This window comes from Ascaphus truei, chromosome 14 (assembly GCF_040206685.1).
Source record: "Ascaphus truei isolate aAscTru1 chromosome 14, aAscTru1.hap1, whole genome shotgun sequence".
Classification (NCBI taxonomy): domain Eukaryota; kingdom Metazoa; phylum Chordata; class Amphibia; order Anura; family Ascaphidae; genus Ascaphus; species Ascaphus truei.
Window position 1 is genome coordinate 45669534 of NC_134496.1, and position 24456 is coordinate 45693989.

At 50.3% G+C, this 24456-nt stretch overlaps 1 protein-coding gene across 2 annotated transcripts; it reads right to left on the bottom strand.

The window, feature by feature from the left end:
* Nucleotides 1–835: 835 nt before the first annotated feature.
* Nucleotides 836–19554, bottom strand: MFN1 (mitofusin 1). 2 transcript variants are annotated; one of them, XM_075570736.1, is made up of 18 exons: nucleotides 19455–19554; nucleotides 17354–17472; nucleotides 16917–17052; nucleotides 16142–16304; nucleotides 15561–15685; nucleotides 14961–15069; nucleotides 14490–14597; nucleotides 13875–14028; nucleotides 12930–12997; nucleotides 10162–10283; nucleotides 8963–9089; nucleotides 7747–7851; nucleotides 6110–6212; nucleotides 5446–5675; nucleotides 4472–4624; nucleotides 3425–3621; nucleotides 2005–2139; nucleotides 836–1307 (listed from the first exon to the last, which is right to left on the bottom strand). In XM_075570736.1, exons 2-18 carry the CDS (start codon nucleotides 17463–17465, stop codon nucleotides 1238–1240), a joined length of 2217 nt encoding a protein of 738 aa, XP_075426851.1. In that variant the 5' UTR covers nucleotides 17466–17472; nucleotides 19455–19554; the 3' UTR covers nucleotides 836–1237. The 2 variants fall into 2 exon arrangements, with proteins under 2 accessions (XP_075426851.1, XP_075426850.1); XM_075570735.1 differs by having other exon boundaries at nucleotides 19406–19510.
* Between the last annotated feature and the right edge of the window lie 4902 nt (nucleotides 19555–24456).

Here is a 24456-nt window from a genome sequence, read left to right on the forward strand (position 1 = left end):
TGGGGGAGGGGCGGCAGCTGAGTGAAGAGAGGCGGGGGCTCAGCAGAGAGAGGTGGGGGGGGGGGGGGGGGAGAGGAGAAGAGCAAGTCCGCAGCCTAAGTCTCCATAAACAACAATTAGAAAATATGTCATGGTTCCAAAAAAGGTTTTCCTGTGCAGAAGCAGGTGTTTTAATTAACTTCCTATTTCCCACCATCGCTGTATATTACTGGTTCCTGTTTGTAATAGAAATCTTACTGCATTAAATACTGCTGTAACGTACACCAACAATCCTGAGTCCATACTGCTAGAAACAGCAACATGAAACCTTGTCTATTAGAGCAGACTTCATATTTGGTAACAACAATCTATTCGTATACATTTGAGGGAAAAAAAAAGCATTTGAAGTGCTGCACCTATGCAAGTGTAAATGGGCCATATGACTAATTTATATATATAAATTAAACATTAAAGGATCACATGTCCGATAGGAGCACCTGCTATTTTTTTTGGCATTAGATCATATTTGGAAATCAAGGTGTGTAAGTAACCGTAAGTGAATTCACACTGCGCTGTAAAGACGTTTCTAAACTTCATGAGCCAAGAACAAGCTTCTCGATTTACACTCTGACTGCATATTACACTCCGTGACGACTGCATTAACTACCCCCAAGTCATTAAAGGTTTTCTGCTGAAGATTTACAAAGATTCAGCAATTCATTTTGTAATTCCACCGTTACCGTGGGCTCATGTCCCGTTTCTACATTTGAGAAGATGTGCAAGACATTTAATCCAAATGGCATCAGTATAGTTACATGGACACTTAGCCCCCCAGAAATTTACAAAGGCAACTGAATTTGTTGATCAAAATGTAATATACAAGTTTTCCCGGCTTGTTAACTCAGGTATGCGGTGGTTATTCAAGCAACTTCTGCTTATTTGTACTGTATACTTTCCTGTACAACCAACAAATGCTACATAGAAAAATATCTGAAAACCCCCATGTCCAATGCAAAGTTGTTAAAGAAATGACAAGGGATAAAGCAGGAATTTCGTCTGCATATGAAACCCGCGTCATACGGCTGGGAACCAGTTACTAACCAAATAATTCATTTTGCAAAAAAATAGAAATTTTATAGAATAGCTTTTTGAACTCCAGTCCCAGATCGAGTCTGACTTTGGATAACGGCAGTTCGTGTGATTTGCGCGCTCTGTATGTATATTGCATCATTTCCGAAGTTCCGTCTCGGACGAGGCTTTATTTCGTCTGGTGTAGAAAAGTCTTTGCAAAGTTATCCAGCTCATTTTCAAGGTGAGTCGCTTTGTGTCTGGAAAGGGAAGAGAAGTTATATGATCTAACCAAGGAGGACTATCACATTACACCCCAAATAAACTGGGGGTTCATCATTCTGGCAAGACATGCATTCCTATTTACATAAGATTTGCATGAGCCAATTCAGACTAACCACCACACAGCCTCGGTGACATGCCAAAGGATGAGACCTGCTCGTTTGTGGTTCTTCTGTTAATTAAAATGATCAGCAGCTGTATACAGGGAAGGTGATCAAAAGTCCCTGGTGGCACTAAGTTAGACACAATGTAATGTTCAGGTTCCTACATTGCGAGAGGGGAGAGAGACTATATACAAGTGACACCCATTACTAGAATTATACGGAGTACCCCCTGTATGCTTCCAAACCACTAAAGCCCATTCTACGTAGAGGAAAGTGGCCGAGCTGAAAAGTGTGGCAACTGCAGGCATTTCTTTCTATACATTTTATTTTACTAGTTTGAGCGGTTACTTGCGGACATCGTTCTAATTTGGGGAGACTAAAGTCAGTTTCTGCACGATGAGAAGAGACCGAAGGGGTCAATAGGCCTAAGACTAGTGGTTTGCAAGAAGCTACATGGACAGAAGAAGCTTCCATATATATCTTTGTCTTCACAGAGTTTGCTCAGGAAATGAGAAATCGGCCCGGGTAAAGATTTGACACTGCATACAATGAAAGGTTCCTAGTCTAGTACCGTAAAAGCTTGGCCTTGCTGTGGGTGTTCTCCAAGTGATTTATTTCTTCTGTCAGCTTGTTTATGGTCTCCACTAGCTCCCTTTGAGTGACATCAACTTGCTGACATAGTCGGGTAAAAGTATTCTCCAGTTCCCTAGAAACAAAACAAATCAACTATGGATGATTTTAATTATCCAGTCATAGGCTGGGGCAGTGAGATTAGCATTACAACAAAAGGAAACAGGTTTTTAGGGGTGCTTAAAGACATTTATATGACCCAAATTATTGAGGAAACAACCAGGAGAGGGGCAGTACTGGATTTGGTAATATCACACAATGTAGAAGTAACAGCAAATATTCAAGTCCTGGAACATTTGGGTAACAGTGATCATAACATGGTCTCATTTGAAATAAATTATCAAAAAACAGATTACTTGGGTTCAACAAAAGAACTTAAACTTTACAAAGGCAGATTTTAATAAACTGAGGTCTAATCTACAAGTAATACACTGGGATGATGTTTTTGCAGGGAAAAATGTAGAAGATAAATGGGCAGTCTTTAAAACATTGTTAGAAAAGCACACTCATCAGTGTATACCCTTGGGTAATAAGTATAAAATAAATAAGTAAAAACCAATGTGGCTAAATAAACAGGTAGGTAGGAAATTGAAACGAAGAGGCAGGCGTTTAGATTATTAAAGTCAGAAGGGACGGACACATCGTATCAGAATTATAAGGAATGTAACAAACTGCAAAAGGGCAATCAAATTAGCAAAAATGGATAATGAAAAAAGGATTGCAATAGAAAGTAAGGTCAACCCTAAAAAGTTCTTTAAGTACCTTAATAACAAAAAAATGAGAACAGAAAATATAGGACCCTTTCATTGTGAGATGGGCAGGCACATTATTGGAGATAAGGAAAAAGCAGAGGTATTAAAAAATTATTTGCCTCTGTGTTTACCAGGGAAGAATCCATTTCAGTAGTAGTGCCGCAGGAGGAAGCAACAACCTGCATATTAAGATACAGTTGTGTCATAAGCATACACGGGTTACTTTAAGTCAAATAAATGAATAATGTCACCAAGGAACTGTTTACAGATAAAAAAAGGAGCAGTACCAGAACAGAGCCGTGTGGTACCAGAACAGAGATCAGGGGGGAAGAGAGATTAGCCATAGATCTCGCTAGAAAGCCTGGGGAGAGCTTTATCCTGATCAAGGGTGTGGAAAATGTGATTGATACTGTTGACCACCCAATTCTCCAAGGCTGCAGACCTGTCTAGTAAAATGAAAGGAGTAATGGGATTTAGCAATGTGGACGGGTTTTTGCTACTTGGAAGAGTGCGATTTCAGCACTGGAGCAGTGTACCAAGGTATAGAGCGCAGCCCGGCTAATACTGGCGCTTCATCCCCAACTATTCATTTCACATAAAACCACCTACTTTTTAACCTGATGACTGCAGTTCGCACTCGTAAAGCTGACAATTCTCTCCAGCTGACGAGTAGCGTAGCTCACAAACTGCTGCTTGAAAGTCCTTTCCTTCGCCCTCGTGGTCCATGTCAGCCATTCGAATGTATATAAGCCGCCGTAGCTAACAATCGAAAGCGCGATCAGCTTCCATCCCACGGTCCTCCAGACCTGCAGAGGAGGGGGATGGTTAAGGGCCTATTGTAAGAGATCTAAATGCTTGGAACAAATGGACCTGGACCGTTAGAACCCGGAGCCGCTTTGTGCTGACAATTTTCATATAGTCCCAATATTTCCTAAAGTTGTTATGCAACTACATGGTGCTGAAGGCCCATATGTACTGAAGCGTGCCAAGCTTTAGCACCTCTTTACTGAATGGGAGTCAGGGCGTGCTAATGTGTAGCACCCTTTAGTGCAGAAGGGCCACAGAATGCATTCCTAGGCCACGTGACTCCGAGGAAAAGGATACAGCAATACTTTACACTTTCACTGCAAGAGGGGCCTTTAATGCACTCCAGGTAATGAAATGGTTAATAAGTGGCAACGCTGAACCTTTTCAAGTTAGAGATTGAAAAATAGACCTTCCATTATCAGCAGGATCAATACTTCAAGCAAGATTACAATGTATAGCATACATTAAAACTAAGAACCCCTTAACCCAGGGGGCTCAACTCCAGTCCTCAAGACCCCCCCCCCCAAACCAGATTTTAAGCATATCCCAGCTTCATCATAGGTGGCTCACCTGTGCTGAATCAGGGGTATCCTTAAAACCTGGACCTGTTGGGGGGGACGGGGGCGGGGCTGGGGGAGATGGTGGAAGGTGGGGGTCTTCAGGTTTGTAGTTGAGCCCCCCTGCTATAGTGTGTACGCCACAACGGCTGCACCAAGCCTTTAATCAGCCGAAAATCCCCTGAATATACAACGATCTCCTAAACCAGTCAACGTTACCTGGAAAGGAAAACGCAGCGTACGCTGGTAATACTCACTGTGCAACAGCCACCGGATACTGAGAGCTACTCACCACTCCCGCGACTATGACGACGCTCATGGAAGTCCGTGATGTGAGTGATGCCACGGCAGACATTAAAGAGACCACGAGTTCATCTTGAGATTGAGACCCGGGAGACCCGGCGTGGTCTCCGGCTTCGGGAGGGGTTGCTGCAAGTCTCGGAATCTGGGGGAAACAGAAGCAGCGTTTTATTGAGATGGGGGAAGCCACCGGCACAACGTTTCTCACGTGGCTGAATGCCACGTCGGGTCTCCGGCTACAACCTCTCACGTTACCACTGCCACAGAAACATGCCAGGCGCAACTCTGCCAGAAACCGGCAGGACATTTCTAATGTGTAATCTTATTGTTGCAGGTTGTTATACCTTTTAGCCGACCAACCGAGTTCTTCAGTGAGGATCACCCACCTCACCTACTTCGATTTAGGACGACTTGCTGCAGCCAACTCGCCGCCTATCAGCCGCCAAGAGCAGCTCGCTGCTGGCCGTCTCGCGCCGAGGTAATTCCCTAACCTTACCTCTTAACACAAAAGGCCCTAACATAAGTCCTTGCCTTAACCCTAAACCCCTGAACCTTCTTACCCTAAAATCTCTAATGCCAACGCTAATCTTCACCCTAAAAAGCTTAACCCCGTACTCAAGTTAACCCCTAAATAACTTGCCTTAGCGGCGAGCTGTACATGGCGGCGACTAGGCTGCCACAAGTTATCCCATTCCGATCAACTTCAACACCCCCCCCCCCCTCCAACTCCAGGGCCTCCCATCCCCCCAACTTCTGGCCCTCCCAGTGGTCTGGGTCAAAAGTTTGTACCTAGGCCACGGGAAACCGGTTGGCTGCCCTGCTTGGAGACACCTATGGAATCTAGAAAAGCTCTGCACACTATAGCTTCCGCTATGAGGAACCGTAGTTGTGCTGATACAAGATACCACACAATCTGCTCTTCTTCAGGATCAATACGGCTAAAGGGACTCTGCATCGTTTTTATACCTGAAACACGGGCTCTGCAAACCCCAGCAGGATCCTGCGCGCTTTCGTGGCTCCAAGGAACCGGTTAATAAGGGACGTCCAGCCCAAGGAGAAGCGGAACTCGATGTCCTCCTGGAATTCACAGCATAGCCGCTCACAGTTCAGGTTGTAGCTGAGGTCGAACGTCTTGCAAGGCAGGGAAACGCTGATCTGAGTTTGAACAGCAGGGGGCAGCAAAGGCTTCAGAATGTCTGCAAATGTGGGGGTAGAAAATAGCATCTATCATTGCTCATCCGTCTATATCGGGGGCGGCCAACAACAGGTCTGGTTTGAAGGTGGCTCAGGCGTTCACGGACTTTAAACCGGATCAGGTGATGGCCCTTAAGGACTGGAGTTGGCCACTCCTCGTCCACAGTAAGCAATGCAGGGCGTTCTGCCAGCAAAGGTGTTAAACACATAAACAACACTCAGAGTCAGGAATTGCACAGACCATCTGGGGTTTAATTGCAGCCTTTTTTGCCCCCCCCCCCCCGTGGTTAAATCTGTCTCCTGTCCAATCAGTGCTGGTATAAGGGGACCTCACTTGTGAGGTACTTGGTGATAGATGAAAAATGGGTATGTTTTAAAATGTGCAGTTTAACGCAAAGCTAAAGAAAATCTAGACGTATCAATGCACGGACCTTACCTATTACATCCTCCTGGGCCCTCTGGATGGATTCATTGACTGCATTAGAGCAGCGATCGGCCAGTTTTCGTCCCATGCCTTTTTCGATGTGCATATTCAGTTCCTGTTACCCAACAGACAGACCGTACGTCAATATGAAGGACAAGCTACAAGAACCAAGAGGCAGCCTGCAGACCAACTGCGATAGTGCTGATCGGGACGCTATTGCACGGAAACTCTGACTTTAATGGGCACTTCTGTGACCCGCTCGGCACCATGACAGTCTAATTAATAACCCCCCCAAGTAAGTGGGTTTTCTTTATTGGGCAGAGAGAAGCAGAAGGGTGTGTGTGCATCATTTAAGCACATGCTCCATCTCGTATGTACAGTGTTTACTGGAGTGCACTAAAGGATATTATTTATTATTATTTAGCAGACGGTGGGGGAGTTGTGATGGTCCTTTCTTCCATATAGTAAACGCTTGTTTCCACCTCATCTTATTTGACACTGCCCGTCTACATCCATAATAACCAGATATCACTCACACACACACACAATAATATTGTGTGTCTGTATTTCTGCCAGACCCGATGAAGAACCCAGAGAGGTTGGAAAGCTTGTAACATATCAACTACTTGTTGGTCCAATAAAAGGTATCATACCCCCTACTCCCTCTCCCTCCTTTGTTATTATTGAAGCATTCTGTAATGTGATATAGTTTCTTAATACTCAGAAAAGTACTATTCCAGCAGCCCAAAAAAAAATATATGCTAAATGCACTTTTGTCGCCTGTGGGTGTAGTTGTAATTGCAGCTACATTTGGTTTAATTGCATACATGTTAAAACAAAAATACCCAGAAACATGCCAGGTTCATCTTGATCGTTCTGTTTATCCCTTTAAATTTTAAGTTCGTTGAACAACAAAAAGCACAACGGCCTGAAACAAATTTGAGTACAATCACACCAGATAAGTCAATATTCAGTTTCACTTGACGCCATTTGATGCACGCGCAGGAAAGTTCTTCAGTCGTAGCTTCTGAGACGTCACAAGTTGTGCATGTGCCGGGTGATGAATACTCGCTTGCATACCACTATCTGCAAAACAATGCATCTTTCTCCAGGACGGACAGCTTTTAAAGCGCCAATCCAAGCAGCCATTTTTGTTTATCTTTTACATTGGATTGAAGCAGTGGGCCTTGGGAGCTGAACCCCCATTAATTGTAGCAGGGGATCCCCTGCTTCCCGAGATACTTACCTCCGTAGGGGGTTCTCGTAATGGCGGCGTTTCAAAGCTCCTACACCCTGCAGGCCAATAGGAAGCTGTGATGTCATCCGGTGCGGCTTGCTATTGGCCCACGTGATGTGGGAGCTTTAAAACTTTCCCAAGTTACCGGCACCTCCTTCCCATGTATCCCAAGTATCTCAGGAAGCAGGGGGACCCCGGAGCTAAAATTAACAGGGTTCAGCTCATGAGACCTTCTGCTTCAAACCCATGTAAAAAAAAAATGGAAAGAAAAAAAAATGGCCGTTGGATTGCTCCTTTAAAAACAAACCAAAAAAAGGATATTATCCAGTACAGCTGCTTTTAGATCTGTGGCAGCCTTTACCTGTGGACTGCATCGTGTTACCTCCGACTAGTAGATAAGAGAGGAGCTTACATTCTTATAATGTTTCAGAACTTGTTGGGATGAGTGAAAGTCTGCATCAAAGTCATCAACCAGAAGGGAAAGCCGGCGGATCTCATCCATCATGGCGCTGGAAACCTGTTCGCATACACACAGCATTACAAGACGGGCTACACATCTTTTTAGCTTATTTCCGTGCGACTTATAACCATTAATAAGTCATTCCTGTCACTTTGGAAAGACACCAGAATTACAAGAAGATTTCCAAATGAAACAGGAAAAGGTAGAAATGATCTGCACAAAGGCAAATGTATTTGCCTGGAATAAAGTCCTGTTATCGGAGATCAGAAAAACAAAAAGAATCCTCAAAAGGAAACGAGCCGAGACATCAAAACACGCAAAAAGGTCTGTAGCTAATGTCGACAAAATGCTAACGCACAATGTCATTCAAGAGATGCTTATTCTTCAAACACTATGCAGTTGGGCACTTCTGATGTTTAGCATGCGTCTACTTGCTGGTGTTTTGGCCACAGTATGTAGAGATTATTGCCGTTTGTAAAGACCACAAGTGTGCAACAAACCAATAACCGGCTTTTAAAGCCATCGTGCACATACTGGTCATATTTCCCTGCGCATGACAAGAAACAAAAAGTAGGCACACTGGCAGATAGATAGGTCCAAACGGCTGTCAGATCTAACACCAAACCACTGCTAAAAGGTGCCAGTATAGACTACTAATCTACATCTTCTCAAGGATGTCTTCTTTCTACCCCCTTTGTATCTAAAGCCCTCTCCCGCCTTAAACCCTTTTCACTGACTGCCCCACACCTCTGGAATGCCCTTCTCCTCAGTACCCGACTAGCACCCTCTCTATCCACCTTTAAGACCCACCTTAAGACACACTTGCTTAAAGAAGCATATGAATAGCACTGTGGATATTCTGAACACACGATACATAAAGCTTGGCCCCCTGCAGACGCACTTACCAGAACTCCCTCCTACTGTCTCTATACGTTCTCCATAGCTACCAATTAGACTGTAAGCTCCTCGTGGCAGGGACTCCTCTTCCTTAATGTCACTTTTATGTCTAAAGCGCTTATTCCCATGATCTGTTATTTATTTGATTATCACGTGTATTACTACTGTGAAGCGCTATGTACATTAATGGCGCTATATAAATAACGACATACAATACAATACAAAATGGCAGCAGTGCAGTGTATTCTGAAAGGGGATTCCCCGAGCTCACCTGTGTGTTCACTTGCTCTGTGACGTGTTGGGTTCGTTTCTTGATATCCTCGTTCAGAAGTACCAGCTGTCTTTGCACGAACTCCAGCCTGTCTGTGTGATCTTCTCGCTCTTCTAATGAAGATGCCCTGAAAAACACCAATGTATAGGAGTCAGGAGCACTGGCTGGGGTAACGCGGGATGCAAACATAGCATGCGTTTAGCAACGGAGGTCCCTTCAGCACTGAAGGAGTTATGTTATTTCATGGGCTCATTGACAGGATTATAAAGATGACCCAGATAAAAAGGAACTACTACGTCCAGATGTTCTAGGTTAGACATAAGTGGTCAGCACTTGTACCAGACACTCCATCCAGATGTTCTAGGTTACACAAGCTGTTGGCACTTGTCCCAGACACTCCATCCAGATGTTCTAGGTTACACAAGCTGTTGGCACTTGTCCCAGACACTCCATCCAGATGTTCTAGGTTACACAAGCTGTTGGCACTTGTCCCAGACACTCCATCCAGATGTTCTAGGTTACACAAGCTGTTGGCACTTGTCCTAGACACACTGTGCCGTGCTTCCCAATGTCAGGAGCTTCCGAATACAGACAGCTCATAAAAAGCAATCATACAAGTCACGTCCTCGGATTTGTGAAGCTGGAATCATCGCACCGATATTTGCCGTACACAATTCATTCGATTATAAAAGGAATCACTGGACTTCCCAAAGGGAAAAAAAAAAACACTGAAAGCCTGGGGCCCTGGTGAGACATTTAAATGGAGTCTCAGGTCACTAAACAGAAACATTAAACCATTTTGTTGCCACCGAGTCCGGACGCTAAATTCCAAAAGGCTTTCAGGCACCTAGCCAAGGGGTGAACCAGGATTCCCAAATCTAGTTCATCGGGTTTGTGGCCCTTAAAGCTATGAGAGCAATGTAATCTACACTCTAGTCCAATTGTGGTTAACTCCAGTCCTCAACGGCCAATAGGTCAGGCTTGAAGGATATCCCTGTTTCAGCACAGGTGGCTAAATCAGTGGCTCAGTCGAAGACCAAGCCACCTGTGCTGATGCAGGGATATCCTTATAACCTGGCCTGTTGGTGGCCACTCTTACTCTAAATCACAATTTGTTTTTCCAAAGATGGATTTCACAGATTTGCGTTGGTCTATTCACAACAAAGAGAGAAAATATAACCGAAGCAGCGCGGTCTTACCTTTTATCAGCGGCCCCCACGTTTATAGCGTCCATAATGTCTTTCACCGTATCTATTATCTGTTTAGCTCTGATAGTGTGCTGCTCAAACTTTGTTTTCACTGCTGACTGCGAGATACACTCCTGTGGGGCCCAAGTCACAACACATTACTGTGATCCCATCCAAACCGTGTCAGGAATAACAAAGGCAGGGGGCACCAACTGGCGCCCGAGGACATGACGCGCTGCCGGCGCAAAACGCAAAAGAGAAAACAATAAGAAAACATGACATGAGCAAACTGAGGGACAGTACAACACAATGCAGCAGGTCAGCCGGTCAAGGATGTTCCGGTGCGGCCATCTCACTGGCTCCGATCAGCTACAGGCACAGCTAGCCGCCGGTTCCACGGTGAAAGCAAGTCCCTAACCTTAACCCCTTACCGCTAATCGGTCCCCTTACCCTAAAACACCTAAACAACGACCTCTTACCCGCTAACCCCTAAACCTGTAACTTTAACCCCTTACCCTAGACCTTAACCGCCTACCCTAAAACCCTTAACCCCTTGCCATAAAACCCTTAACGTTAACCCCTAGAACTAATCCCTCACCCCTCTAACCACTTACCTTCGCAGTGAAACAGCCGGCTGCTAGCTGTCCCGTGGCTCATTGGCGGTGGCTAAATGCCTGCGGCGAGATGGCCTCGCCGAAGCGTCCCATTACGCAGGTCAGCCGCTTCCGCCACAGTAATGTGCATCTCTCGTAAATATAAATGAATGCAATAAAAATGAAAGAATGAAAGCTATACATTCTCCATGACAAAATGATTTATAATTGGTTCGTCTCCTCTGCCTTTGAGAGGGAACAGTTCTTTTTAAAAGCCACTGGAAACTTACAATGGCCCTTTAATACGCAGACGGTCGGAAGTGGCTTTCACGCCCTAATAAGAATAATGTCATTTTTATTCTCCCCTTTAACACTAAATTATATATGCGTACCCTGCCAGTGCGATACAAGAGTATATTATTGTCATTACAGGGACATAGAAGTAGAGGGTCAGATAAATGGACACTTTGACCAGGGGTGGTCTACTCCAGTCCTCCAGTCCTCAAGGGCCACCACTAGGTCAGGTTTTCAGGATATCCCTGCTTCAGCACAGGTGATCAAATCATTCAAATAATTATTCTGAAAAAGCTTAAATTCCACTTATTCCCGGCCAACAGGCAATCGTCTTTTGTGGTGAAATCCTGGTGAGTTAGTAATTCGATGAAAGGAAATTGCCAAACAAGTGGGAATTCATCTTACCAAAAAATAATAAGGATTTGATAGAATCTCGAGAAGCGCTAATGGACAATATGTATTTTTAATGAGAAAGAGCCGGGATAATAAATATCCTTAGGGCTCATGGAAAATCACTTCAAGTAAACACAGAGAAGAGGCATTTGCCATGCTTCCTGCCCATTTACTTTGGAAACATTTGAATTTGGCATAAGAAACACACAAAAAAAATGTAAGAGAGACTTCAAAAGTACAAACACACATCAATATTATAAATAAAAGGCGAACTAAAATAGAATGATACTGCTTGAAATAGTATCGCATGAAAATCAGTTCCAGAGTCAGGAACACAAAGTGAAATATTTGAGACCTTGATTTTTAGCAGTCTTGATTTATATTAAAATTGTTGAGCGTTGAAGGAAAAATAAATTCCTCTGGGATTTTAAAATGCCCTACTTGTATAATTTAAGTAAAATTTAAAAAAAAAAAAATAATAATAATGAGGGAAAGAAAAGAAAGTTAAATGGAATTATATTGTTCCCCAAAGAAGTAGATCTAGACTTCAGCAATGATGAACAAGAGGCTGAGAGGTAGCAGCACAGTGTTAGAGCTAGAGTAGATATGACGTAACGTGTACAAAGGATTGAAGTGGGAGAGAGATTAGTAGCGATACACTAGGAGAGAGACACACAGGAAGAGCACAAGTTAGTTGAATACGGAACGGTCAAAAAAAACATAACAATGGTATATAGCAGGTCATACAAATGAGAGATTCCCACACACAGCATACAGCTCTCTGACAGAGAAACCTGCACCCTCCCCGAAATTTTCCATTCATTCAGTCTTAACTCAGGGAGAAAAATAAAAATCTAGGTTTTAGTTGCGACACTTAAATAAAAATGCCGGAGGGAAAAAAAAAAATTAAAAATAAATATATATATTATATTATACACATACACACATACTATTTGGGGTTTGTAATACTGTATTTACGCTTCTTGTATCAAACACACCCACATTTTGCCTGCTGCTTGTTTCATTCAAATGAAATCCCTCATTTAGCATTGATGGGGCGCCTGGGATGATTTTCAGAATAGTAAAAAGAAAAGCTGTATATTAAATACATTCATGTGACAGCCTTTTACCAGCTGCTAGACAAACCTGTAATACACTAGCCTCTCCGGTTGCACGGTCACTGTCACAATGTTTAATGGCTTAAAAAAAAAGAGACAGTATCAGATTCCCCTATTCTGAATGTTTTTACAAGCGAGTGGTAAGTTTCTCCAGATACAGCATTTCAGTGTCACTAATCACCGATCCACGTGGTGTAGCTGTCAATAGTGTTCTTAGGAATCTCTATTTTCGCTCCATGCAAATGGGTTTAACCTTCACCAAGAGTTCTACATCACGTATATTCTCAGCAGGAACACACACACCTACACACCTACACACCCACAACTACACACACCTACACACAGCAGATGAATCCTTGGTCCAATATCACACAAACTGTACCTCAAACAGCTTCTCAAATTTCTGAAATTCCAAGAACCTCGCTTGGAATCCTTCAGCGAGCGCACCACCTACGCAGCGGGAGAAGCAGAGATTATGCTGCAACTTTGTAACAGTGCATGTTAAAGAGGTAATCCAAAGCGGCGGATTGATAGATATAAAGCAGGGGGTCTCCGGAGCTGAACCCCATTCATTTCAGCTCCGGGGACAACTGGTTCCAGAGATATTTACCTCTGAAGTAGGTGCCGGTAGCTGCTCTCCTCGGGTTCCAGGGTTCACACTATGTCCTCTGTTCAGAGATTTCCCGGCCTGTGGGCCAATAGGAAGTCGTGATGTCATCGGTGCGGCTTCCTATTGGCCCATGTGACGCGGAATCTTCAAACCTTAAAGCCCAGCTTGCTGAGCCAGAGCAGCTATTGGCACATACTTCGCATGTAAGTATCTCTGGAAGCAAAGGGTCCCCAGAGCTGAAATTAACAGCGTTCAGCTCCGGAAACGCCTTGTTTAAAAGTCTATATTAAAAAGATAACAAAAAATAAATAAAAATTGCTGTCTTGGGGATTGCTCCTTTAACAAAACAATCATAACAATAATAAAATTAAATAGCCCTAGTCTTGCGTTGGCAAAGGAATGGGGCACTATATAAAGAGATTCCAAGAATGGACCATGCGAAATAGGTTTCATATCCAACAGGAGCATCAGTGTAAAACGGACGCAGACGTTACCCAGCAAAAGCCTTTGCAAGCCGATTTAAAGGTTTGCTGCACAAAGTTTTATAGTTGGAATTTATTGGCAAGTCGTTTATTCTCCGGATCCGGACTGGGGATAAAATATGAATTCCTTTTCAGTTTGCAACGCTGAAACGTTGCATATCTTTACTACCCCATTGGCCACAGATTTCCCGATATCGGAACAGGACAGCTAAACGTTCCCAAGCGCTGCACCCACCAGACTCGGGCAGCCCTTGTGCCTTGTGCATTCTCGCATTCAGGACTTCCTTGGCTGAAACAAAAAAGATGCGGTTTTGCGCCTCTGAGGGGTCCACGACTTTGAGTTCATCAACCAGGAAAGACTGGCAACGCTCTGTGTGCTGTTTCCGCACCTATGCACAAGACAGAAAATAGCAGGTACATTTCAGGATGCTGCTTGTGCTGTAGGTTACAGATGTACTTGGGCTACCTTTAAAAGCCTGGATTTTATGCTAAAAAAAATAAAGTGTCAATGGAACAAGACCAGCTTTAATTACGCTGCTCTGCCTAAGGCCCCTTCACCAACAGAGATCTTTAGGAGAACATCAAAATGAGCAGAGAGATCAGTGGTTGAATTTCTAAGTTTATGAGTCTTCCTTTCTGCTGTGTTACCCTAATTTTAACAGGTAGTCGTCACTTATGACCAATACAAATTCCGTGGTATGTGCGGACAAGTGAGTAAATGGTCTGGAAGCCAAAGTTGGAAATTGATGTTTAAAAACAGTTTTGCGTGAGGACTTCCAGTGACACGGACTTTAACTTGGTCAAACGTTTCTCCAAACTGGACATATTTGTATATTTTACACCCACTCACATCTTCCATATACTCTGGTTCGGCTGCAGAAGCGTCCCAGCGGTTGTTAAGAATGAAAATATTTGGCTTGGAAAGTCTCTCATTCACTTTATGAAAAAAATGTTTCTCCTAAAATGATGAAAACAGAAAAAAATATGACAAAATAAAGTTGTAGTAACAAAGGCATACAAATTGTGTACTTTGTGTTTTCCAGTATGTGTATTGTTTACATTCTTATGTTTCATACAAACAAGTCATTCCTATTAAACCTTAAGGCCGCGCTTATAGTGCCGCGACGGAGACGTCAGGCTACGACCGCTGGAAAAACCAAATTGAGATGACTTCCAGCAATCGCGACCATGCCGTCACTCCGTCCTTAATATAAGCGCACATGACGTCGCTGTCGCCAGCACTATAAACGCAGCCTAAGAGGTTTCGGAATAGTGTCTGTGCAGTTATTTAATCATTCTTTTTACCACAGAAAAAGCTCACCGTGTTCATGAGTGTGGACTCCGAGTTTGCCACCAGAACAAATACATCCGCGTCCAGGCAGAACTTATCAATCCAGCTGTCTAATTCAGTCGTCACATCTGTTCCGGGGCTGTGCGACAGGGAGAAATGTTTAGCTAAAGTAACATTAATAAACATGTTTCAGTGGCCAAGAGCCTTCATAATAGAAACCCGAAGAAAGAGCCACACCAACACTGCATATCCTTTTATAGTAAAGTATTTTTAAATGGTTTGATTAAGTCCTTCATTGCCATAAAGCAATGCGTTGTAGTAACCTCTAGAGCAGGGGCGGGCAACCGCAGTCCTCCAGGGTCACAAACAGGTAGGGTATTTCAGGATATCCCTGCTTCAGCAAAGGTGGCTCAGTCCCAGCTTCAGCACAGGTGGCTCAGAGGTCAAGTCTTCGACTGAGCCCCTGATTGGACCACCTGTGCTGAAGCTGGGATAAGCTGAAAATCTGACCTGTTGGTGGCCCTCGACGACTGGAGTTGCCCGTCCCTGCTCTAGAGGCTTTGCAGACAGCGGAGTCCAAATCCACGAGTCAGATATCACGTCAGCAAAACCACAGAACTAAGTGTATACCTGTCTACAAGAACCAGGTCATCTCTGAGGAGCGCACACTTTGCTTTGGGCCAAAAGACGTGCACCAGGCAGCCAGCTTCCAAGTCCTTGTCCATGTGCAGCGCATGCGCCAGCTGATTAACGGTCTGTGAACAGAACAAAAATAACTTTCTTTCCCAGTTTGTAGAACCACACAAATAAGCCTCCGATTAGGTGTGTGATACAAGGGGTCAACTCATGTTATTTACTGGAAGCTGCACGGTGCGGGGGGTTGTCACCATCTCCTGCTCCACAATGCAGAACCCGAGCAAAGAGGGTGACATACTCTGCCCTTCCGTAAGCCATGTTTGACTGCACGAGCTCCTTAATGTGGTCAACAAGTGTTTACGGGTAAATCATTGTATAGAGAGGAAGCTAAAGATTAACTCAAACACTGCATGAGGTTCTTCAGTCCCTTCAGAGCCAGTGCAGTTTAGTACCAAGTAGCACAGGAGGGGCTACACAAACTGGCATGCACGTGGTCATCTTTTCACAGCTTCAACAAAAGATTTCAATCCACCTCACTTTACAGCGTCAGGAACAGCGACTTGTTAAAACCATACCTTGACACTCCTCTTGTCTTCGGACCCGTCGGTCATGAGATAAGCTTTGTCTCCTTCTGTCCCTTCCACGCTGAGGAAGCAGTTGGTAGTGTGGCCTATACCACTGGGCAGGACTTTGTCCCACAGCATGGAGTTCACCACCGTGCTCTTACCGCTGCTCGTTCTACAACGGAACAGAACAAAATACAACTCACAGCCCGTGTTACACTTCTCATGTACAAGAATGGTCACCCACGCCAAAAAAGTACATGCAAGGCAAACATGGTCTAAAACTGTTTCAGAAGTCGGGGCCCAAAAGGACAGTGTGTAGGATCTAAACCTTCCTGCTTTGGAGACGGCTTCTGCTGCTGCTAATTAGTATAATGCAGTGTCATTGATGGGCAGTGTTTCATTGGTAAGGCAGAGAAGACATTGTAAAATTGTGCTGCATATAAAAGCAACTTGAAAATGCATACAGCAGTTACACGTGTCCGAAAGCGTGACGCTATTCCCAATGGGAGAACACACAGATCTTTCTTCCTTAACAGCATGACTATTTATATTAAACGTGTGTGTGGATAATTTAGCTCCAAGACCACGAAGATAACTTCAATTTGTTACCATTGGTTTTCCTCATTAAAAGAGTAACATGGGATCTGGTTGTGACGTTTATGCCCCAATACAAGCATGTCTACGATGCTCACTGCAGATTCTATTCATACTAGGTACTCATTCTTAAGTAGAGGGAGGGAGAGCAGGCATCTAATGGCCGTGGTGTCTAAATTGGCAACGTTACCTCCCAAAGAATGCCACCTTCATGTGCCTACGTGCCAAGACCTCCCCGATTCCAGACAGTTTGGTCTTAAATTGCTGAATCTTTGTAAGATCATTTTTCGTAGTTACATCTTTTAATTCCGGGTTCTTAAACGTTGCTATGTAGAAAAAAAACAACAAAAAACAATTACATATCTTTTTAGTGGAATTAATTATTGTAATATAATGAAGAACCAGAACACCTACTATAAGTTGTTGTACATTAACCTTTGCTTGATATAGGAGTCTTCAGATTGGATGAGCACCTTGTTTTAACAGTAAAATAAGCTTCAATTTCACTTTGACAATTGAAGTATTCACTTTGACTAATAGGTTTGTATGGTGCCCTAAAATGTTGTATAAAACAATATGTATACTTTTCAGCTAGGTTCCTCGAATATACATCCTAATGAAGCTCACCTTCTACAAAATCCACTCCTTCACTGACATATCCCACAAGTTGGTCAAAGATGGATGTGATGGTCTTCTTGGCCTGTACAAAGTGCTTCAGCGGAGAGACCGTTTCATCCATGACGTCACTAAATAAACATATTTATTTTTTAGTGAACATTAACAGCACTGAAAATTATTCATATTGACATGATGGAGTTGCAATATTTATGGAACACCAGAGTAATGTATACGAGGTGTGCAAAAAACACACAACCCTGCAAACCATCAGCAACTTACCAGAAAGGCTGACCTGATTTTGAGTCAAACTCACGATTGTAGTCGCATTTCACTGCATGCGTGAGCAGCGACGTGCAACTAATGGTTGTATTGCATGTAATGCCCTTGCAGGTTTGCCATAGCTTTTAGGATTGATCATAGTATTTGTTGCAAAGCAGTCATAGTTATATACTTTTTCGAAATACAGTAAATGAAGTAGTGCTACCCAGCAGAGTACTTCATGCTACCTACAAAATGTATTTAATAGAAGGAATGTTCCATTATGATTACTGGAAGACTTTCTTTGGGTGAAGGAGTAGCTCAGTGAGTGAACCTGGTTTCATCTTACATTGTAAGCTCTTCGGGACAGGGACTCCTTTTCCTAATGTTACTTTTATGTCTGAAGCGCTTATTCCCATTATGTGTTCTATTATTATGTCACGTGAATTACTGCTGAGAAGCGCTGTGTACATGGATGGCGCTATATAAATAAAAACATATCTAATACGGTGTCAGCTCCTCTTGTGAATGTCACTCAATCTCCCTGTGCAGTAAAATGAGCAGTGTGCGAGTATATCAGTGTGAGGCTGCGAGTGAGTGTGTGGAGCAGTGTGCGAGTATATCAGTGTGAGGCTGAGAAAGTGAGTGAGGAGCAGTGTGCGAGTATCTAAGTGTGAGGCTGCGAGTGAGTGGAGCAGTGTGCGGCTGCGAGTGAGTGTGTGGAGCAGTGTGCGAGTATATCAGTGTAAGGCTGAGAGAGTGAGTGAGGAGCAGTGTGCGAGTATCTAAGTGTGAGGCTGCGAGTGAGTGGAGCAGTGTGCGAGTATGTCAGTGTCAGGCTGGGAGGGTGAGTGAGGAGCAGTGTGCGAGTATGTCAGTGTCAGGCTGGGAGGATGAGTGAGGAACAGTGTGCGAGTATGTCAAGTCTCAGGCTGTGAGTGCATCACATTCAAAAGTTTCTTAGAGATAAAAAGGATCAGCCACATCTCAGAGAACTAGTTTAACCATTGCACTACCAGAGCGGCTTGCAACACATTGCACAAAGTGCAGAAAACCTTGACGTATCAAGGGGGTCTCCGTGTGTTAGCGAGGTTTAACTAGCGAGGGTCTCCGTGTGTTAGCGAGGTTTAACTAGCGAGGGTCTCCGTGTGTTAGCGAGGTTTAACTAGCGAGGGTCTCCGTGTGTTAGCGAGGTTTAACTAGCGAGGGTCTCCGTGTGTTAGCGAGGGTTAACTAGCTAGGATCTCCGTGTGTTAGCGAGGGTCTCCGTGCATGTTAGCGAGGGTCTCCGTGTGCGTTAGCGAGGGTTAACTAGCTAGGATCTCCGTGTGTTAGCGAGAGTCTCCGTGTGTGTTAGCGAGGGTCTCCGTGTGTGTTAGCGAGGGTCTCCGTGTGTGTTAGCGAGGGTCTCCGTGTGTGTTAGCGAGGGTCTCCGTGTGTGTTAGCGAGGGTCTCCGTGTGTGTTAGCGAGGGTCTCCGTGTGTGTTAGCGAGGGTCTCCGTGTGTGTTAGCGAGGGTCTCCGTGTGTGTTAGCGAGGGTCTCCGTGTGTGTTAGCGAGGGTTTAAATGTATTAGTGAGGGTCTCGTATATTCTGTACCAGCTACATATATACACTATACACACAGACACAGAGCTTTCTCTTCACTACTGAATATATTTCATCCCCGCCTTTCGCACTGTCTGCATTACACCTCCACATGATTCTCACAGACACGTTTATATCAATAAATATAATATTAAAAGATTCGCAAATATAAACACATTGTGTGTGTGTGTATACACCTCTCCCCCTCCTATATTACCCAGCTCACTGCCCCGGGCAGCGGCGGTCACCTCCGGTCACACACTCACCGGCCCGGCTTCCGTATCGCCTGTTAACCTAATACCGGGCAGCCAATCACCGCATGGGGGCGGGGCTGACGTCACTTCCTCTGCCTGGTGGCGTCACGTGCGTGTGCTGTCAGTCACTCATCTAATCACAGCATTCCCCGGTATTAAGGAACATCCGGGGACTTGTGGGGAGGCAGGTCCCAGCCTGAGCTCAGGGACACAATGTATCAGTGTGCAATCATAGTGATTGTGTGTGAGGTTTGTGATGCTGTGTAATAATGATTGTGTAGGAGGTTTGTGATGCTGTGTAATAATGATTGTGTGTGGTTTGTGATGCTGTGTAATAATGATTGTGTGTGGTTGTGATGCTGTGTAATAATGATTGTGCAGGAGGTTTGTGATTCTGTGTAATAATGATTGTGTGTGAGGTTTGTGATGCTGTGTAATAATGATTGTGTAGGAGGTTTGTGATCTGTCCTTCCACTCCCCTTGCACCCCCCCCCGCCCTAACACTCCCCTTCCACCCCCCCCCCCCCGCCCTAACACTCCCCTTCCACCCCCCCCCGCCCTAACACTCCCCTTCCACCCCCCCCCCCCCGCCCTAACACTCCCCTTCCACCCCCCCCCCCGCCCTAACACTCCCCTTCCACCCCCCCCCGCCCTAACACTCCCCTTCCACCCCCCCCCCCGCCCTAACACTCCCCTTCCACCCCCCCCCCCCGCCCTAACACTCCCCTTCCACCCCCCCCCCCGCCCCCCTAACACTCCCCTTCCACCCCCCCCCCGCCCCCCTAACACTCCCCTTCCGATAACACTCCCCTTCCACCCCCCCCCCGCCCTAACACTCCCCTTCCACCCCCCCCCCCCCGCCCTAACACTCCCCTTCCACTTCCACCCCCCCGCCCTAACACTCCCCTTCCACCCCCCGGCCCTAACACTCCCCTTCCACCCCCCCCCCCGCCCTAACACTCCCCTTCCACCCCCCCCCCGCCCTAACACTCCCCTTCACCACCCCCCCACCCTAACACTCCCCTTGCACCCCCCCCCGCCCTAACACTCCCCTTGCAACCCCCCCGCCCTAACACTCCACTTGCACCCCCTCCCGCCCTAACACTCCCCTTGCACCCCCCCCCCCCGCCCTAACACTCCCCTTCCACCCCCCCCGCCCTAACACTCCCCTTGCACCCCCCCCCCGCCCTAACACTCCCCTTGCACCCCCCCCCCGCCCTAACACTCCCCTTGCACCCCCCCCCGCCCTAACACTCCCCTTGCACCCCCCCCCCGCCCTAACACTCCCCTTGCACCCCCTCCCGCCCTAACACTCCCCTTGCACCCCCTCCCGCCCTAACACTCCCCCCCGCCCTAACACTCCCCCCCCGCCCTAACACTCCCCCCCCGCCCTAACACTCCCCTTCCACTCCCCAACACTCCCCTTCCACTCCCCAACACTCCCCTTCCACTCCCCAACACTCCCCTTCCACTCCCCAACACTCCCCAACACTCCCCTTCCACTCCCCAACACTCCCCTTCCACTCCCCAACACTCCCCTTCCACTCCCCAACACTCCCCTTCCACTCCCCAACACTCCCCTTCCACTCCCCCGCCATAACACTCCCCTTCCACTCCCCCCCCGCCCTTCCACTCCCCCCCCGCCCTTCCACTCCCCCCCCGCCCTTCCACTCCCCCCCCCGCCCTTCCACTCCCCCCCCCGCCCTTCCACTCCCCCCCCCGCCCTTCCACTCCCCCCCCCGCCCTTCCACTCCCCCCCCCGCCCTTCCACTCCCCCCCCCGCCCTTCCACTCCCCCCCCGCCCTTCCACTCCCCCCCCCGCCCTTCCACTCCCCCCCCCGCCCTTCCACTCCCCCCCCCGCCCTTCCACTCCCCCCCCCGCCCTTCCACTCCCCCCCCCGCCCTTCCACTCCCCCCCCCGCCCTTCCACTCCCCCCCCCGCCCTTCCACTCCCCCCCCCGCCCTTCCACTCCCCCCCCCGCCCTTCCACTCCCCCCCCCGCCCTTCCACTCCCCCCCCCGCCCTTCCACTCCCCCCCCCGCCCTTCCACTCCCCCCCCCCGCCCTTCCACTCCCCCCCCCCCCCGACCTTCCACTCCCCCCCCCCCCCGACCTTCCACTCCCCCCCCCCCGACCTTCCACTCCCCCCCCCCCCCGCCCTTCCACTCCCCCCCCCCCCCGCCCTTCCACTCCCCCCCCCCGCCCTTCCACTCCCCCCCCCCGCCCTTCCACTCCCCCCCCCCGCCCTTCCACTCCCCCCCCCGCCCTTCCACTCCCCCCCCCCGCCCTTCCACTCCCCCCCCCCCGCCCTTCCACTCCCCCCCCCCCGCCCTTCCACTCCCCCCCCCCCCGCCCTTCCACTCCACCCCCCCGGCCCTTCCACTCCCCCCCCCCCCGCCCTTCCACTCCCCCCCCCCCCGCCCTTCCACTCCCCCCCCCCCCGCCCTTCCACTCCCCCCCCCCCGCCCTTCCACTCCCCCCCCCCCGCCCTTCCACTCCCCCCCCCCCCGCCCTTCCACTCCCCCCCCCCGCCCTTCCACTCCCCCCCCCCCCCGCCCTTCCACTCCCCCCCCCCCCGCCCTTCCACTCCCCCCCCCCCGCCCTTCCACTCCCCCCCCCCCGCCCTTCCACTCCCCCCCCCCCGCCCTTCCACTCCCCCCCCCCCGCCCTTCCACTCCCCCCCCCCCGCCCTTCCACTCCCCCCCCCCCGCCCTTCCACTCCCCCCCCCCCGCCCTTCCACTCCCCCCCCCCGCCCTTCCACTCCCCCCCCCCCGCCCTTCCACTCCCCCCCCCCCGCCCTTCCACTCCACCCCCCCCGCCCTTCCACTCCACCCCCCCCCGCCCTTCCACTCCACCCCCCCTCCACTCCCCCCCCCCCCTCCACTCCCCCCCCCCCTCCACTCCCCCCCCCCTCCACTCCCCCCCCCCCCCTCCACTCCCCCCCCCCCTCCACTCCCCCCCCCCCTCCACTCCCCCCCCCCCTCCACTCCCCCCCCCCTCCACTCCCCCCCCCCTCCACTCCCCCCCCCCTCTTCCACTCCCCCCCCCTCTTCCACTCCCCCCCCCCTCTTCCACTCCCCCCCCCCTCTTCCACTCCCCCCCCCTCTTCCACTCCCCCCCCCCTCTTCCACTCCCCCCCCCCTCTTCCACTCCCCCCCCCCTCTTCCACTCCCCCCCCCCTCTTCCACTCCCCCCCCCCTCTTCCACTCCCCCCCCCCCTCTTCCACTCCCCCCCCCGCCCTTCCACTCCCCCCCCCGCCCTTCCACTCCCCCCCCCGCCCTTCCACTCCCCCCCCCGCCCTTCCACTCCCCCCCCCCGCCCTTCCACTCCCCCCCCCGCCCTTCCACTCCCCCCCCCGCCCTTCCACTCCCCCCCCCGCCCTTCCACTCCCCCCCCCGCCCTTCCACTCCCCCCCCCGCCCTTCCACTCCCCCCCCCGCCCTTCCACTCCCCCCCCCGCCCTTCCACTCCCCCCCCCCTGCCCTTCCACTCCCCCCCCCCTGCCCTTCCACTCCCCCCCCCCTGCCCTTCCACTCCCCCCCCCGCCCTTCCACTCCCCCCCCCCGCCCTTCCACTCCCCCCCCCGCCCTTCCACTCCCCCCCCCGCCCTTCCACTCCCCCCCCCCGCCCTTCCACTCCCCCCCCCCCGCCCTTCCACTCCCCCCCCCGCCCTTCCACTCCCCCCCCCGCCCTTCCACTCCCCCCCCCGCCCTTCCACTCCCCCCCCCCCGCCCTTCCACTCCCCCCCCCCGCCCTTCCACTCCCCCCCCCCCGCCCTTCCACTCCCCCCCCCCCCCCGACCTTCCACTCCCCCCCCCCCGACCTTCCACTCCCCCCCCCCCCGCCCTTCCACTCCCCCCCCCCGCCCTTCCACTCCCCCCCCCCCGCCCTTCCACTCCCCCCCCCCGCCCTTCCACTCCCCCCCCCCGCCCTTCCACTCCCCCCCCCCCGCCCTTCCACTCCCCCCCCCCGCCCTTCCACTCCCCCCCCCCCGCCCTTCCACTCCCCCCCCCCCCGCCCTTCCACTCCACCCCCCCCCGCCCTTCCACTCCACCCCCCCCGGCCCTTCCACTCCCCCCCCCCCCGCCCTTCCACTCCCCCCCCCCCGCCCTTCCACTCCCCCCCCCCCCGCCCTTCCACTCCCCCCCCCCCGCCCTTCCACTCCCCCCCCCCGCCCTTCCACTCCCCCCCCCCCGCCCTTCCACTCCCCCCCCCCCGCCCTTCCACTCCCCCCCCCCCCGCCCTTCCACTCCCCCCCCCCCCGCCCTTCCACTCCCCCCCCCCCCGCCCTTCCACTCCCCCCCCCCCGCCCTTCCACTCCCCCCCCCCGCCCTTCCACTCCCCCCCCCCGCCCTTCCACTCCCCCCCCCCGCCCTTCCACTCCCCCCCCCCGCCCTTCCACTCCCCCCCCCCCGCCCTTCCACTCCCCCCCCCCGCCCTTCCACTCCCCCCCCCCCCGCCCTTCCACTCCACCCCCCCCGCCCTTCCACTCCACCCCCCCCCGCCCTTCCACTCCACCCCCCCTCCACTCCCCCCCCCCCCTCCACTCCCCCCCCCCCCTCCACTCCCCCCCCCCCCTCCACTCCCCCCCCCCCTCCACTCCCCCCCCCCCTCCACTCCCCCCCCCCCCTCCACTCCCCCCCCCCTCCACTCCCCCCCCCCTCCACTCCCCCCCCCCTCTTCCACTCCCCCCCCCCTCTTCCACTCCCCCCCCCCTCTTCCACTCCCCCCCCCCTCTTCCACTCCCCCCCCCCTCTTCCACTCCCCCCCCCCTCTTCCACTCCCCCCCCCCTCTTCCACTCCCCCCCCCCTCTTCCACTCCCCCCCCCCTCTTCCACTCCCCCCCCCCCTCTTCCACTCCCCCCCCCTCTTCCACTCCCCCCCCCCTCTTCCACTCCCCCCCCCCCTCTTCCACTCCCCCCCCCCTCTTCCACTCCCCCCCCCCTCTTCCACTCCCCCCCCCCTCTTCCACTCCCCCCCCCCTCTTCCACTCCCCCCCCCCTCTTCCACTCCC

Excerpts from the sequence above, each read along its gene's own strand:
- MFN1 (XM_075570736.1), bottom strand. The coding sequence starts at position 17,465 with ATGGATGAAACGGTCTCTCCGCTGAAGCACTTTGTACAGGCCAAGAAG. Across the intron at positions 15,070-15,560 it reads GACCTGGTTCTTGTAGACAG|CCCCGGAACAGATGTGACGA; the intron begins GTATACACTTAG and ends CCTGTCGCACAG. Across the intron at positions 1,308-2,004 it reads AGCAAGGCCAAGCTTTTACG|ACACAAAGCGACTCACCTTG; the intron begins GTACTAGACTAG and ends TTCCCTTTCCAG.